At 41.8% G+C, this 15,970-nt stretch overlaps 1 protein-coding gene across 1 annotated transcript in view; it reads right to left on the reverse strand.

Moving 5' to 3' along the window:
• Positions 1 to 15,970, reverse strand: part of MUSK (muscle associated receptor tyrosine kinase) — a 136,310-nt gene that overhangs the window by 53,289 nt on the left and 67,051 nt on the right. The window contains exon 6 of the mRNA XM_066604382.1: positions 1,167 to 1,291. Coding sequence (XP_066460479.1) covers positions 1,167 to 1,291 — 125 coding nt within the window. The remainder of the gene's footprint in view (positions 1 to 1,166; positions 1,292 to 15,970) is intronic.

A 15,970-nucleotide genomic window follows, 5' to 3' on the forward strand; every position in this document is an offset into this window, starting at 1 on the left:
CCCTATCCACTGGTCCCAATACCTCCTAACAGTCTGGACAGACCCTCTTCTCTACTGGTGGTCTGTAAGGGGCATCCTGAGCCCGGACACCTTGTGTGCCCTCACACATCCTCTGGTCCCAACAGCCCCTAACAGTCTGGTCAGAACGACCGGTGGGGTCAATTCTTTGATACGACCATCCAACTTCTCACATCCCAATAATGCGCCCCTCTCAGATTCTGGTAACGGGGTGAAATCTCTTCACTGAGTCGTAGAGGCGTCTAGTGATCAACAAGCTCCACACAAGTGGAAGAAGAGGTCACTACACACAAGGAGCCTCCGAGAGCCTTTCATAGACCAAGGGGGAAACCACTTCTAGGGTCTCAGATGACAAGACCATTCATTTAATCACCACAACTCTCATTATTACAGATCTGCCTGAGATGGAACTGCAGGACGAGTTTACAGCAAAACGACAACTTCTTCTGGGGGCAGATTTTTTTATTTTGACAAAGTGTATTAGCAGATGGCTACTATTCCCAGCGGTTGTAAGTAGAACTGGAGAATGAAACTATACTATTTTTGTTTGCATTATTTCAGCATTGAGATCTTATCTGCTGCAAATAAGCAACAGATCCCTGACCATAGAATAGGACATATATGAGGAGATACATTCCAAGCTATCTTTAGGTCCTGTACTTTAAAGGTATATCTTAATAAGAATCCCTTTCCACAAGCCTTATGTATTATATGATCAGTCAATAATTGAAAGACCAGCATGTAATAACATATCTCCCCTGCAGTGGCTGCAATCAGCTTATTGCACGTAGCGGGATGACATATTATTAAGAATAGTCTTCTGCTGTAAGCGCTTTTCACTTATACAGTATCTTGTCTTATTGCTCATGTTGTTTATGACACAAAAAAATCCCAAGTGTATAAACAAAAACATGCATCTAATTTTTTGTTGGGGAACTTGGTGCTTTTTCTTGTGTACCTAACGTCATAGTCCATGCACACAGACATAGGATGGACCTGTGTTGTACAGATCTATGATACAGTGCCCTTACAGTGCTATGGAATCATACCGGATCTCCATAGCCTCTCATTTTATATGGAAGCGCACATGCCTATGGATCCATAATATAAAAACTTTAAAAAATTTTGAGTAGATGAAGTATACTCACTGCTTTTCCATTTTCAAACCACCGGATAGATGGGACAGGAATGCCAGAAGCCGTACACCTCAGAGATACTTCTGAACCAAACGTTATATTCTGGGATTCTGGAGCTTTTATGATCCTGGCAAGCACTGCGAAGAAAGGGTTGTTTCACAAGGTCACAACAAATTTGTCTTCTTAAGTGTCATTTAGAGATCCATGGTAGCACTTTGCAATTAGATTCATGTTTTTTGGAAGTCTCACTTTTTTCATAAATCCTTCTATTGGTATTAAAAGACACCATTGTACAGTATATATGGATATGATTGTCACATAGTGCACTTTCCCAACATATAACGACTGCAAAAGGTTGATTTACGTCCCCATCTTCAATATCACACTCGTAGGGTGAAGCATAAATCACACCTTACACAATCTAAAATGGTACTGTACTAATGCACAATGGCACTGATTGCACTCCAGCAGTCAAAAGAGTTAGCACTCTATAAAGGTCTATAGGCTTTGTGAACATACGAAGACCAGACTTATTAAAGTTTTAAGCTTTAGGTGCATTGCTTATAAAAAGTTATAAAAATATAAAATAAATAATACATTAATACTGTACAGGACAAAACAGTTACACAATAAGAGGGAATAAAGAGTATACGGCCTTTCAATAGTTAGATTGGTTAAGATCCAGGCAGAGAAGATATGCTGAAGAAGTCTCAGGCAATTATGTGTATTGAGATCTGTTGGCTCTGACACTTATTGATGGTTGAGTATAGGATTATCAAGTATCCAAGCCATGCCCCGCCTCTTCTCCAAGTCATGTGAGATGGAAAGGGTTAATGGCATGCCTGATAACACAGGGTTGAAGACATAATTTTTACTTCCATTATAGCTCCCTGTAGGAACTTCCAAGGCACAGGATCATGACCGTCATGATTCAGAACCTAGTTTTACCAATTGATATCAAACATGTGGAAGACATATTAATAACTGTGGTGAGTTCTTAGTTTCCCAAAGACCCCCAGTCCTGTTGCTTGAGAGAACTTAAGTGGCTGAATCTCCAGATCATTAAGGCCATACCTGGGATAATGAGAATCCCAGGTATGGTCTTTAAGGTATTACTTTTCTTTTGTCACACATGGGCATTGGGCTCAGCACATGCTGTGGGCAGGTAGACTGGCTCAGACCCTCTGTCATATGTACAATTGTGCCATTTTTTTCCAATCCAATGCATGTTGTTTGCACAAACAATGTTATAGGCAATGTCAGTATAGATGCAAAGTGGGTCCATTATTTAGGCATCATGTATCAAAAAATAGATTCATTCTAAGGAAATTGCCACTAGCATAAAATGATTCCCAAATTGCCACATAGAAGGATTGTGTGAGAAGTAATATAACTAATTGTATACAAAATGTTTTTTCTGAGCCCAAACATTAAATACAGAGGGGATTCTGATGTGTTGATCTGTATTGAGTTTACAGAATCCACCAGCAAGTAGTTCTAGTCAAAGATCCCTAAAGCTTGTAACACCAATCTTCCATTGTAGATCACATCACTAGTTGTGCCGACTCCATGGAACCGCTTCTTACAATTAAAAGAAAACACAAAAGCCCACCCAACATATTTTGCTACTACTTGCCATCAGGGGTCTCTTACATTCTTGTTTTTTTTTCCTTTTTTCCAAAGTTTTGACACTTAAGTTATATCTTATAGCTAAGACCACATTCACAGAGGTGCAAATGTATTTGCACAAATGTAACCGTAGTGTTTTTGCGGAACAAACTACATTTTTCTGCACGCACATCGGAGTAGTTTACTGTACTTTTTCTTTGCAAGTGGCAAAAAATACCCACCGATTGAATTGGCTAATTAGTCTGATGAGTTCCAGATGTGTTCTTCTTCCTGCACAATTACGCAGTGTTTCACGCATCTCCTAGCATAATTTGCGTACATTTGCACATCCCCATTGACTTCTGTGGGGAGTTTGAGGGGCAGGAAAATATAGCACGCTGTGTTTTTTTCCCATGACTGAAACTGGCAGGGAAAATACGTGCATTCTCTGCATATTGTACATGCAAATTTTACATTCGCAAATACGTCCTGTGTGAATATGGCCTAAGACTCTATGATGTCCATTCAGATCAACAGTCTTTCTGATACCCAATGAAGTGCATGAGCAAAAATCGTTAATGAGAATGAACCCATTGACATCAGTGCATGCTATTCTCCATGTATTGGTCATGTAAAACATGGTCATCTGAAGAAGCCCTTACATTACTGGGGTACTTGAGCCGGGAGTTGTCTCATAAGGCTCATTATGATACTGTTCCCATCAGCATGTGCCTAACAGTCCCAACATACAAGTTAGTGGAAGTGTCGATCCTTGGTGTAAAGAAGCTCAGAAATGAGTATCTCTCTAAGCCATAAGCCCAAGGACACATCAATTTAAAAAGTTGCATATTAAGGGGTCTTTTACACGAGCGTTGATTAGACCCTGAGTAGGTGCGCCAAAAAATCGCATCTAAAAGAACCCGTGGTTTCCTGTGGATTCTTGCAGATGAACGATTTTTTGATGTCTTGAAAAAATTGCACGTGAAAAGCTGAGATTTCTCTCCGTCAAAAGATAAGACGTGTCCTATCCTTAGACAGCACAGCGCCAGCGGCTCCATAGACTGCTATAGGAGCTGTCCGGCAAAGGAAGGGGCAGACTCGCTAATAGCAGCCACGATGTGCCCCTGGCTGCTATTTGTTCAGATAGCCGTGCTGTTTTAGCGCAGCTTTAGCGCAGCTATCTGAGCTTTACAACGACGCTCGTGTGAAAGAGCCCTTATTCAGGGACTAAATGTATTCTGAATTCAGGAATCCCATCAATGAAAGTGTCCTTTTTTACATAACCTCGAAAAGTAGTTAAATCACAGATATTAATATTTTAATACAATTACTGTCTTGTGTGTAGCATGAACATTTAATTTACTTTGTTTTCACTTTATTGAAAATTGCATTGCTAAAGGGAAAGCAGCTTATTAATTCCCCTGTACACCAGTGCAGAATCTGATCTGCGCCCGCCCCGTGTAATCGTTCTATGAGGTCAGCTGGTTGTATGTAGCTGTCCAAAGTCATTTCCTGCAAGGCACATGAATAAACCATCTGGAGCGCAGTCAGAAGGAAAGCCAGGCGATCTGCAGGTCCTCACCACCCTGAAGATACATGTGCTTCCTTTATCATTTTGGTACTGAAGCAATTGGTATATTGTTTTTTAAGATTTACCTAAAGTTCTACAAACATACATACTTATATATTTATATATACAGAGAGTCTAGTAGATACATATGTATTAACAACGGCTCTTCTCTCGTAAAACTCTGCATAAAGTTTATTGTAGTTAATGAGGATGTCTATTCAGAACTTTTTACTCTACAGCTGAGCTAGAGCGGTCGGGCTGTAGAAAGTCTATGAGTGGCCCTGATTTGGGGGTCTTTTTAGATGAGCCCATTCTCATTTGAGCGAGTGAACGAACGAGTGACGTCACCACTACCCATCCACTTATTTAGACTGGCGAACACATCTTTGGCTCATTCAAAAGAACATCATTCAGCACCGTTCAGCCATCCACATTCACTGTATAAGTGAATGAGAGGGACTGAATGATTGCTGCTGAAACCGAATGATAAGTCAACGAGCCAACGATGACTTTTATACCTGTGTAGAATGAGCGATGAGTGAAAAGTAATTGATTATCGCTCGTTGTTTAGTCGTTGGCTGAAGTTTGACCGAACGATTATTGTTCACTTTTGCTTGTTTTAACAATTTTTTTGAATGATAATCGTTTCATCTAAGGGTGCGTTCACAAGAGCGTATATCGGCTCGGTTTTCACGCCGAGCCGATATACGTCCTCCTCATCTGCAGGGGGGGAGCCTGGAAGAGCCAGAAGCAGGAACTGAGGCTCCCGCCCCCTCTCTGCCTCCTCTCCGCCCCTCTGCACTATTTTCAATGAGAGAAGGTGGGGCGGGGCTAAGGTCCGCGAATTAGTCCAGCCCCCGCCCCGCCTCTCTTAATTGCAAATAGTGCAGAGGGGTGGAGAGGAGGCAGAGAGGGGACGGGAGCTCAGTTCCTGCTCCTGGGCTCTTCCATCCCCCCCCCCTGCAGATGAGAACGACGTAAATCGGCTCGGCGTGAAAACCGAGCCGATATACGTTCATGTGAATGCACCCTAAAAGCACCTGCAGGGCTCCCTCACACGGACGGAAGTGCAATGGGCTGCGCCTAAGTGAACAAGGTGCTTTTGTGCACATAACGGCGCATTTTACTGTACATTTCACGCTCGCAGGGCATGTTCACATCGGCACGGGATATTCCCCACCATTATTTAAAAAGCCATTTAATATAGTGAGGTACAGATGTGTTCTTTTTTCACAGAATTGCGTAGCGTATTGCACATTTGCGTATCTCCCATAGACTTCTATGGGGACTTTTGCTTAGCACAAAAATAGAGCATGCTGCGTTTTTTTCCGCATGTGCGAAATGCGCCCACGAAAAAGGATAGTGAGAACAAACCCATAGAAATGAATGGGTTCTATTCTTTGCGCATTGCATGTGCAAATATGTTCATCAGAAGGGGGCCTTAGATAGACTAATGGTCCTCGTATGTATACATACGTCTTCACACTGAGGGAAGCCAGAAGGTAATGTAGTCATATATATGAATAATAAGTCCCTGTTCACACTAGATTTTTGCATCCTGTTGAAAGTTACTGTTTGCCTTGTTGGTCACATTTAATATAGAAACAAGATGAAAGAGGACACAAAAATGAAGCAAGTTCCTCTTTATGACCCTTTTAAGAACAGGAGCCAGATGGATCCTGTTTTTTGAAAATAAGAAGTCAATGGCAACAGGATGCAACAGGACTATTTTAGAGGTACATTTTTTAACCTTGTGAAAAAAAACTAATCTTCATGGAGGATGCCTAAAGCTCCTCTGTCATCATTGTAGAGGTAAATCTGATGGCACTCAGGTAAGTGTCTCATTTCATCTACTGCAGCATGAACTTCAGATTTGGAAATAAGGAAGATGGAACAATACCTTGCAGTGCCACCTATCGTTATACAGCTTGTATAAAGAGTCTAATATTAGCTTCCAATAAGTGGCGCTGCAGAGGTATTGTTCCATCTACCTTATTTGCAAATTTCCCAGAGGAGCATGCATGGCCTTATAAGTCTCCTTAAGGAGAACCGATACCCTTCCTGACTTCAGATCTGGACAATGGTGGTCCTTATTAGAGATGAGCGAGCACCAAAATGCTCGGGTGCTCGTTACTGGAGTCGAACTTTCAGTGATGCTTGAGAGTTCGTTTCGAGTAACGAACCCCATTGAAGTCAATGGGCGACTCGAGCATTTTTGTATATGACTGGTGCTCCGCTAAGGTTTTCATTTGTGAAAATCTTAGCAATCTTAGTAAATCACCAAAGTCATGTAAAAAACACAGAAATGGATAGGGCAGGCGAGGAGCAACATGCAGGGCTGCATTTCGGGCTCCGAGGTCTCACTATTAAGCCACAATAGTGGCAAGAGTGAGACCCCCCCACCCCCACTGTCAGCATAACGATGGTTCTCCTGGAGCCAGCAATACAGCCGGCTTAAAAATATACCTGAAAATCATCCTAAAATGTGTAAAAATAAAAAAAAAATGTATGCTCACCTTTCCGCTGCAGCCGGAGTTCAGCCGCGTCTGGCCGGCAGTTCTCCTGAACTGCTTTCTGTAGTATTCAGCAGGTGGGGATTTAAAATCCCCGCCTGCTGAATGAGCTGCCTCTGATTGGTCACAGCCTCACCAATCAGAGGCAGCTCTCACTTACCCATTCATGAATTCATGAATGGGTGAGTGAGTGCTGCCTCTGATTGGCTCAGCGCAGGGACCAATCAGGGGCAGCTCTCAGCTGTCATTCAGCCTGCTGAATACTACAGAAAGCAGTTCAGGAGAACTGCCGGCCAGACGCGGCTGAACTCCGGCTGCCGGGACCAGGTGAGTATATATATTTTTTTTAATTTTTACACAGTTTTGGATGATTTTCAGGGAAGGGCTTATATTTTTAAGCCCTTCCCGAAAATTCATCCTGAGATCGCCGGCAGCCCATTGCTTTCAATGGAGCCGGCTTTATTGCCGGCTCCATTGAATTCAATGGTCAGCGCTCGTTTAATCGAGACGAGTACCGCGTGGTGCTCGTCTCGAGTAACGAGCATCTCGAGCACCCTAATACTCGAACGAGCATCAAGCTTGGACGAGTATGCTCGCTCATCTCTAGTCCTTATGTTTCCTACATTAGATAGATCACTACACTTTATGCTCCGGAGTCGTGTTTTATCTTATTGGTCGTCTTTAGCCAAATCTAAAATATTTGTGAAACTTGAAGAGCGGTGATGAGAACTTTTCACTAGAGCATAACAGTTTATCTGTATAAATAATAATATGCATGACCGAATTAGTAAGATCATTGGGCGTAACAGATACAATCAGAACCAGCTGTACTATAGACGTATTAATGTGAGAGATCGCCACATGTTATTGTTATTAGATTAGGACATTTTCCATACTTTTCTTAAACTTTATTCTAGCCTTGAGGTAAAATGTTTTCTTTGGATTGTTCAGACAGTTCTGACAGACAGGGGTTCACACAAGGTTTACAGCCTAGTAGTCTTGAATTTCTGGAAAGCCTTCACTGGCCAAGTGCTATGATGGCAGTGTTACAAAGGTTTATGCTTGAATTCCTACTGGAATTTATTCTGTTTTTCTTGCTATATTATTATTATTTTTTAGGAGAACTCCTGTTCATAGTAGGCAATGGTTGCTTTTGGTCACAAGCCATTAGTGCGATGAATTGATATCATATCAAGACAGCCTTTAGAAGTAGCTATGCACATCCCAATGGGAATATTGGCAATAAATGTGAAATCAGACCTATAATTCACTGAACATTATACCGATCATATCAGAGTCTGCTTATACTGATGAGGTGGTGAAACGAATCTTATATCCCATTCATTCAATTCTTGGCCTATACATCCATAGTTAAAGTGCCCTATTCCTAGTAACATGGCTGAAAAAAGACATATGTCCATCCAGTTCAGCCTATTACCCCCCACCCCCCAATGTTGATCCAGAAGAAGGTAAAAAAAAAACAATGGGCTAAAAGAAGAAAAAAATCCTTCCCAACTCCAATACGGCAATTGGAATAATCCCTGAACAACGACCCTTCTGAAGTAATTAGTGACTATAACATGTCTTTAAAGGTCCCATTAATAACAGTGGGCGATGTGTTTCGAAAGAACGTCAAAAGATAAGACATGCAGAAATTTTTAACCTCTCAGAATCGCTGTGAAGGAAAAAATTGTTCATGTCAATAACTTCAAAAGATTGGGGTTCAAATTGTTCGAGTTTTGTGCATCTTGCAACCCACAAAACTCATGCCAGATTCTTGCTTGTATGTATGTAGCCTAAAAGAGCCCTAAGTGGAGCTAGATGAGGGAGAGAAGGTGAGAGGTAACAGTGAGAGGGTGAAATGGGGATGAAAGGAGGAGTAGGAGCCTCTGGAGCTATTTTGCATTGACAGACCTGTTGGCATTATTCTTCCACCCTTCTCTATCGATATGGTGGTTGTTGGTGTGAGAGTTATGTAGGGTGGGTTTGGGGAAGAGCTGTGGTGGGAGTGTTAGTAGTGGGGAATCCTGGCCAGATAATGGATGATGTTGGATGTTGAGAATTTCATACTGCATATCTCCATGGGGGGGGGGGGGGGGGTCTGGGTTGCTAAACTGAGTTATCACCAATCTGCCTTACAAATTCTTGCATTCACCCTATACAGTATTAAAATGTAAGGTTTATTAGATTATTTAATATTCGTCATGAACTATAAAATGTAATTACAAAAGGCAGTCCCTATCCTATCTGCTGCTAACTATGACTATATCCCAACTGCATGCTTCTTAGGCAAGTATTAGCCACTGTATTATCTCCTTGCAGAATCACTAGTTATGATTGCCAATTGCCAATGTGAACTGAAACAAGCATCTGAACTCAGAGTGTCCGCAGAATACACTATTACAAGTCTGTGGCAACAGGATGAGAAGATTAAATTATAATATTACATTACAGTCCCCTTCCTCGCTGAGGATGTTGTGGAGGGAGCCAAAAAGTTCTTGAATCCCTGGGACAGCACTAAACTCTCTGTTAGTCCCATAGACATTGAACTATTCACTGGGTATATCCCTTAAAATATAACTTTTATTAATCAATAAATATAAAATGATTGGGCCTCACAAAAAACAGACAAACTGGAACTAACAAACACAGAGCAAGAATTTTAAACCCTGGAAAAGGACCAGAGAAAATACATGCAATTGACACCTCTATTACAATGCAGAAGTATCCTGCAACGTGAGACACTCTAATGCACTCTTTTTCAGTCACCATTGGGGATGGATGTCACCCAATAAAGATTAGAGGACCATATTAGGATGCGTCCTTCACAAAAAGATGAAAGGAGGATGATCGTTCCATCAAGGTGAGTGGTTTACGGAACACCTCCAATGGTGACGTACATTCGGGCTCCTATTGTGTCTCATCAACAAGGATCAAAATTATTAGAGGTGAAATGACAAGAGGCCACCAGGCCTATGTCTTCTTAGTACACAAACCCTCTTAAATAAGAGATAAAATCTGGTTCTTGACCAGGTAACTGCCCTATCTGGATAATAGCACCGGGCTAAAGATGCTGAAACAGTAGGACACCAGCAGCAGCCTATGATAGGTCCTTGTCCGTGATGAAAAAAGAACTGTATATAGTTTCGTTTAGAATGGACAAACCACAAGCAAAGCTTCTGCTGATGCCCCCCGAGAAAAAATACACAAGTGGCTGATAGATTATCAACCACAGGTTATCAATCAATGAAGAATCAAATTCTGCTAGAAATAACCAGAGAACCACCATTAAGGTACTGATGCGTTCTCATGCAGAATATAGCTTCAATGACCATTCAGGACGAGATTCAGAAAAACCTTCTGAGAGAATTATTAATGCAGAAATGGTTCGTACTGGTTCAACGCGTTTCTGTCATACACAGACTCATCAGGAACCGTAATCTATGATGGTGTCATCAAACACGAAATTGTCCTTGGTAGTTTTAACGTTTCTCTAATCTATGATACAAAGGTGCCATACACTGAAAATAATGCTGTTATCAGGCAATGAATATGAAACCCTGAACTTCCCTAAGTAGTTAAGTCCTCCTAGATGAGAAAAGGAGGAATTCGCTCCTCTAGATAAACCTAACCAGATTAAAACGGGACACTAAAATAGAAGATAACGCGTCCCAAATAACCCAAAAATTGATTAAACCCCTAAAAAAGGGGAGTTTTGGGATAGAAATGACAAACTGGGAACAATATCCACAGAAAACCAGCAACCCCACGATATGTGGAGAAAGCTTCTAACACAAAGGTAAACCCTAATCCGGTAGGAGACAGAGCAAAAAGTTGGAAGAAAAGAGTGAGAACAGCAGCTCCTGTCTTGATGGTAGACAGGAGGGAAATGATGACTGCACAGGAGTTGTGTGTCTTAAATGAGGAAAGGAGGCTAACGCCCCACTTGGGGGCACGTCCCTGTAAGCCAATGAGTGACCATCCATAATAAAAAAAAAAAAAAAAAAAGGAAAACCACCCCCTTGCAATGTTGTGGACAGGGCGGGGGCCTGCTGACGTGAGAGGGAGGGGTTAAGCCGCAGGATGGCACATGTGCTTGTGGCTAGTAGGTAAACAAACAGCAGTCCGTAGTCATGGAGACCGGAGAGATATGCTCGTTCGTTATTCGGTGCTTATGACTATACGATAGAAGATGCACAGCAGCAGTAGATGATGTTAGTAAGCATATGGATGATTATTAATAAGTGTGGCTAAGCAGAACATAGCATTTCAATTAGTAATACACATGAGAACAGTGGCCTCCATTAATATGAAGGTTAAAACTACCAAGGACAATTTCGTGTTTGATGACACCATCATAGATTACGGTTCCTGATGAGTCTGTGTATGACAGAAACGCGTTGAACCAGTACGAACCATTTCTGCATTAATAATTCTCTCAGAAGGTTTTTCTGAATCTCGTCCTGAATGGTCATTGAAGCTATATTCTGCACGAGAACGCATCAGTACCTTAATGGTGGTTCTCTGGTTATTTCTAGCAGAATTTGATTCTTCATTGATTGATAACCTGTGGTTGATAATCTATCAGCCACTTGTGTATTTTTTCTCGGGGGGCATCAGCAGAAGCTTTGCTTGTGGTTTGTCCATTCTAAACGAAACTATATACAGTTCTTTTTTCATCACGGACAAGGACCTATCATAGGCTGCTGCTGGTGTCCTACTGTTTCAGCATCTTTAGCCCGGTGCTATTATCCAGATAGGGCAGTTACCTGGTCAAGAACCAGATTTTATCTCTTATTTAAGAGGGTTTGTGTACTAAGAAGACATAGGCCTGGTGGCCTCTTGTCATTTCACTTCTAATAATTTTGATCCTTGTTGATGAGACACAATAGGAGCCCGAATGTACGTCACCATTGGAGGTGTTCCGTAAACCACTTACCTTGATGGAACGATCATCCTCCTTTCATCTTTTTGTGAAGGACGCATCCTAATATGGTCCTCTAATCTTTATTGGGTGACATCCATCCCCAATGGTGACTGAAAAAGAGTGCATTAGAGTGTCTCACGTTGCAGGATACTTCTGCATTGTAATAGAGGTGTCAATTGCATGTATTTTCTCTGGTCCTTTTCCAGGGTTTAAAATTCTTGCTCTGTGTTTGTTAGTTCCAGTTTGTCTGTTTTTTGTGAGGCCCAATCATTTTATATTTATTGATTAATAAAAGTTATATTTTAAGGGATATACCCAGTGAATATTTTGAGAAAGCCTTTCTTCTATATCCCTCTGCCTCTGTGAATCATAGACATTGAACGGAGTAGTAGTTGCATGTGTGACCACCATTCCATTTTAATTCCTCTGGAATGTGGGTTTTGAACTCCTGTTCCAGTGATTGTTGGGGTCTACAGCGGTCAAACCACCTGTGATCAAACACTGATCACTTGTCCTGTGGATAAGAATAACTGTTTTTGTGGACCAATCCATTTAATGGATTTGATCTGCTTGCAGTTGATGCCCAGGTCCCTGAGGATGCTACAACAATATAACATACACCTTTTGGCATTAAGTACCTTCAAGATGAAATTAGAGGTAAAATAGTGGTGTGTAGCAAATTTTGGTGGCAGAAGAATGGTTTTCTGCAGGATTTTATTTGTTTTGGGATATAATGCAATGTTATGTATTTATGTATGTTGGAGATTATGATTTGGCGAATTATTATCTCATTGAGATTGGGTCAAGGATTTGAAATGTTATTTATTTTAATCCCTTTAGGACCAAGAACTGTAAATTTATGGCCCTTGGTCCTCTGTTTTAATTTTAGCCGAAGGTAAAAATATGGCCTGGGAATAAAGCTATTTCAATATTAGCCACAGCCGAGGACCCAGAGGAGAAGGCAGAAGTGTTTTTTTAACCGCTTCTGACTTTTCTCTTCCAGACTACATAGTGCTAAATAAGGGCTATGTAGTGAAGAGAGATAGGGGAAATGTCACTACATACAATACAATATACTATATACAATATTCAACCCAGCAATCACATGACCGCCAGATCCCTCCTGCCATGGCAGAGCTGCAGGGTCCCAGCAGACCCAGACCAGCTCTATCAGTGACTATAGCCACTACAGGGGAATGTTTTCTCCTGTAACTGGGGCTTCATGAATAAAAAATAATTTTGGTAGCTGAAGGAAAAAACAAAAAACAGTAAAACCACCACATGGGTAAAATCCCTAAAAATTATCTGGTCCTTTACAACCAAAGTACCCTATTCTTAATAAAATGGCAGCAGAGGTGAATTCATTCTGTTGCATCTTTATTTTAATTGGAGTAAGATTGGATAGTTAGATGGAAGGAATCAACAATACCTGTAACATCATTTATATCACTGGCTCTGGGCAGTCAGGCTTAGAGCACAAGGGATTGGGGGATTAGATACACAACAAGGCCTCGTTGGACCGGCGGTGTGGACGCCTGTCATCTGAGTCCCCCTTCCAATAAAATATCCATTGATTGGAGCACTTTCCATACACTTATTGTTATATAACCAGGGTTGGTTTTGGAGACGAGAGCAGGATAATATGGGATGGGGTTAGACTGGGGTATGCTTCTAAAATAAATTGTGCACATGCTTTAATGCTTCCATGATTTAGGCTCCTGACTATTGACTTTCGATTGTTCTGGCTCCGGTACGTCAGCCACCAATGAAATAATAATATATAATATAACACTATATGATATACATGCGTTGGGCAATTTATTATGACCAGGTAGCCATTTAATGTAATGTGGTTAGTGCACGGAGATTGCTGAGACCAGATCACTTGGAAGGCATAATGAGTAAACTATGTGATCTCACAAACTTGGAATGTTGAATAATTGTGGGCGAAGCACTGGTGCAAGAGTCACAGTTGTTGAAGTTTTCTTAGAATAGAGCGGACAACAAAAGACATAACATGCAGCTGCTATACTGGTCCGCTGCCATGTGCAAGTCATTATACACTGGGACAGATCCTAATAAGTCTCTAGGTACAAGATGCTTGAAGTACCTCTAGCCATCAACGAACGGGCCACCATAAATATTCTTCTAACCCAGGACCAAAATGATGAATATACCTCTAACAAAGAGAAAATGATCAATTGTAGAAATAGACCTTAATATGAGAATATACGTAATGTAAAGCAATAGGGTCTAGGCCTCTTTCACACGGATGACAGTGAGAAAATCGCAGCGATATTGCAGCTGTGTTCTGTGCGGTATTGCTACATTTTCTCATGGTGATATCGCAATTTAGTGGAGCTACAAAGTTGTGCGTAGCGCTACAAAGTTGTGCGTAGCGCTACAAAGTTGTGCGTCTTTGTAGCGCTCTTTTGCCAGGATTTTCTGGGGACTTGAAATATAAGCCCCACACCGAAAATAAGCTCTAGCTGCATAAAAATAAAACAAAAAACAATACATTACCTAACAGGCGCTGTCTGCTCTGTTGCTCCTCAACTCTGCAGCTCTGGTACACTTGTGTGCAATCTTCACCCAGCGCTTCCTGGTCAGGGAGTTCAAAAATCCTGCCTCCAGGAAGTGCTGGCTCTGATTGGTTCTTGAGCGCCACGGCTCAGCCACTCACTGCAGCACTTGATGAACCAATCACAGCCATTCAATGTAATGGGTGTGATCGGTTCATTGAGAGCTGCAGTGATTGGCTGAGCCACAGAGCTCGAGAACCAATCAAAGCCAGCACTTCCGGGAGGCAGGATTTTTGAACCCCCTGACCAGGAAGCGGTGGCTAAAGACTACAAATAAGTGCCGCGGAACTGCCGGAGGAGAGGTACAGCAGAGCAGACAGCGGCTGTTAGGTGATTTTATTTTATTTTTTTAATACAGCTAGGGCTTATTGTAAGGACAAACAGTGGGACTTCCAGCTAAAAAAAAGTTGCATCACACTGCTCGAAAAACGCGATTTCGTGCAATGCGATGCAACACAAAGGAAGGCTTAATAGGGAATCATGGGCTACAAAACATTGCAAATTGCGGATGTACAGAGCATGCTGCGATTTTTTTCTCTCGCAATGTCGCAGGCTACAAAACATCGCTAATGTGAAGGAACCGATTGGAGAGCATGGACTTCACATACATGCGATTTGTAGCACTGCTGCATTGCAAGAAAATCGCGCCTTACCGTTTTGCTGTTTTTTTGCTTGCTACTAACTTTTGAAGATGGGTCTTAGACCGGGCTCACACAACGATGAGTGCCAGCGTGCCATGCATCAATGCCAAGTACACAATGACACCCATACTTGCTGTGTGCCGCCATTCCCTATGCACTATCTTAGCGTGTAAGCACGAGTGATACATGGCGAGATAGAACATGCTGCGATTTTTTTTGCAGATAAAACCCAGCTTTGAGCAGCCCAGTACAAATCAATGGCATTGTGTGTCACGTGCGACCCGCAATGACTATATACCCAAGTACGAGTGGCCTTAGATTTAGCTAAGATCGGTCCAGGTCTTCCTTAGAGCGGCTTCAGAGAACCATTTTTTTGCACATTAAATATATGCACACAGCGCACAGACAATGGAATTATCGTCAATGGGTTCATTCTTATGAACCTTTTTGCTGCATGCATTCCTGCTGTATAGGTTCTGCTCTAACTCTATGCGTATTGAGCTGCAAATGCCCCCATAGAAGTCTACGGCAGGTGTGCAAATGAGTGCGCAAAGTACAGGTACATGCACAATACGCTGCGCAATTCTATGAAAAACAGACCTGATTGGGCTAAATAGCCTTTTAAATCAGTGCGGAGGTGTATTGTGCACGTGAACAGGCCCTGCATGCACAAAATGTACATTAATATGCGCTGATATGCATGCTAATCTACCTCATCAACCTTGTTCACTGCGCTAATACATAGTGCTGAAAAGTGCGCAATTGTGCATACAGTCGTCTAAAGCCACCCTCATGGTGTGGCACCAGTCTCTACCTAAAGGCTCATGAGATGTAAACCTGGTCCTGCCACAATAGTTATATAATAATTTATTTAGCTACCATACAGTAATGCATAGAGCCTTGTGTGGCATAGAGTGTTAAGGCAGCAGAAATGCAGACCTAACTCTCGCTCACGACCTGAAGGTTGTGGGTTCA

This window comes from Eleutherodactylus coqui, chromosome 5, assembly GCF_035609145.1.
Source record: "Eleutherodactylus coqui strain aEleCoq1 chromosome 5, aEleCoq1.hap1, whole genome shotgun sequence".
Lineage (NCBI taxonomy): Eukaryota > Metazoa > Chordata > Amphibia > Anura > Eleutherodactylidae > Eleutherodactylus > Eleutherodactylus coqui.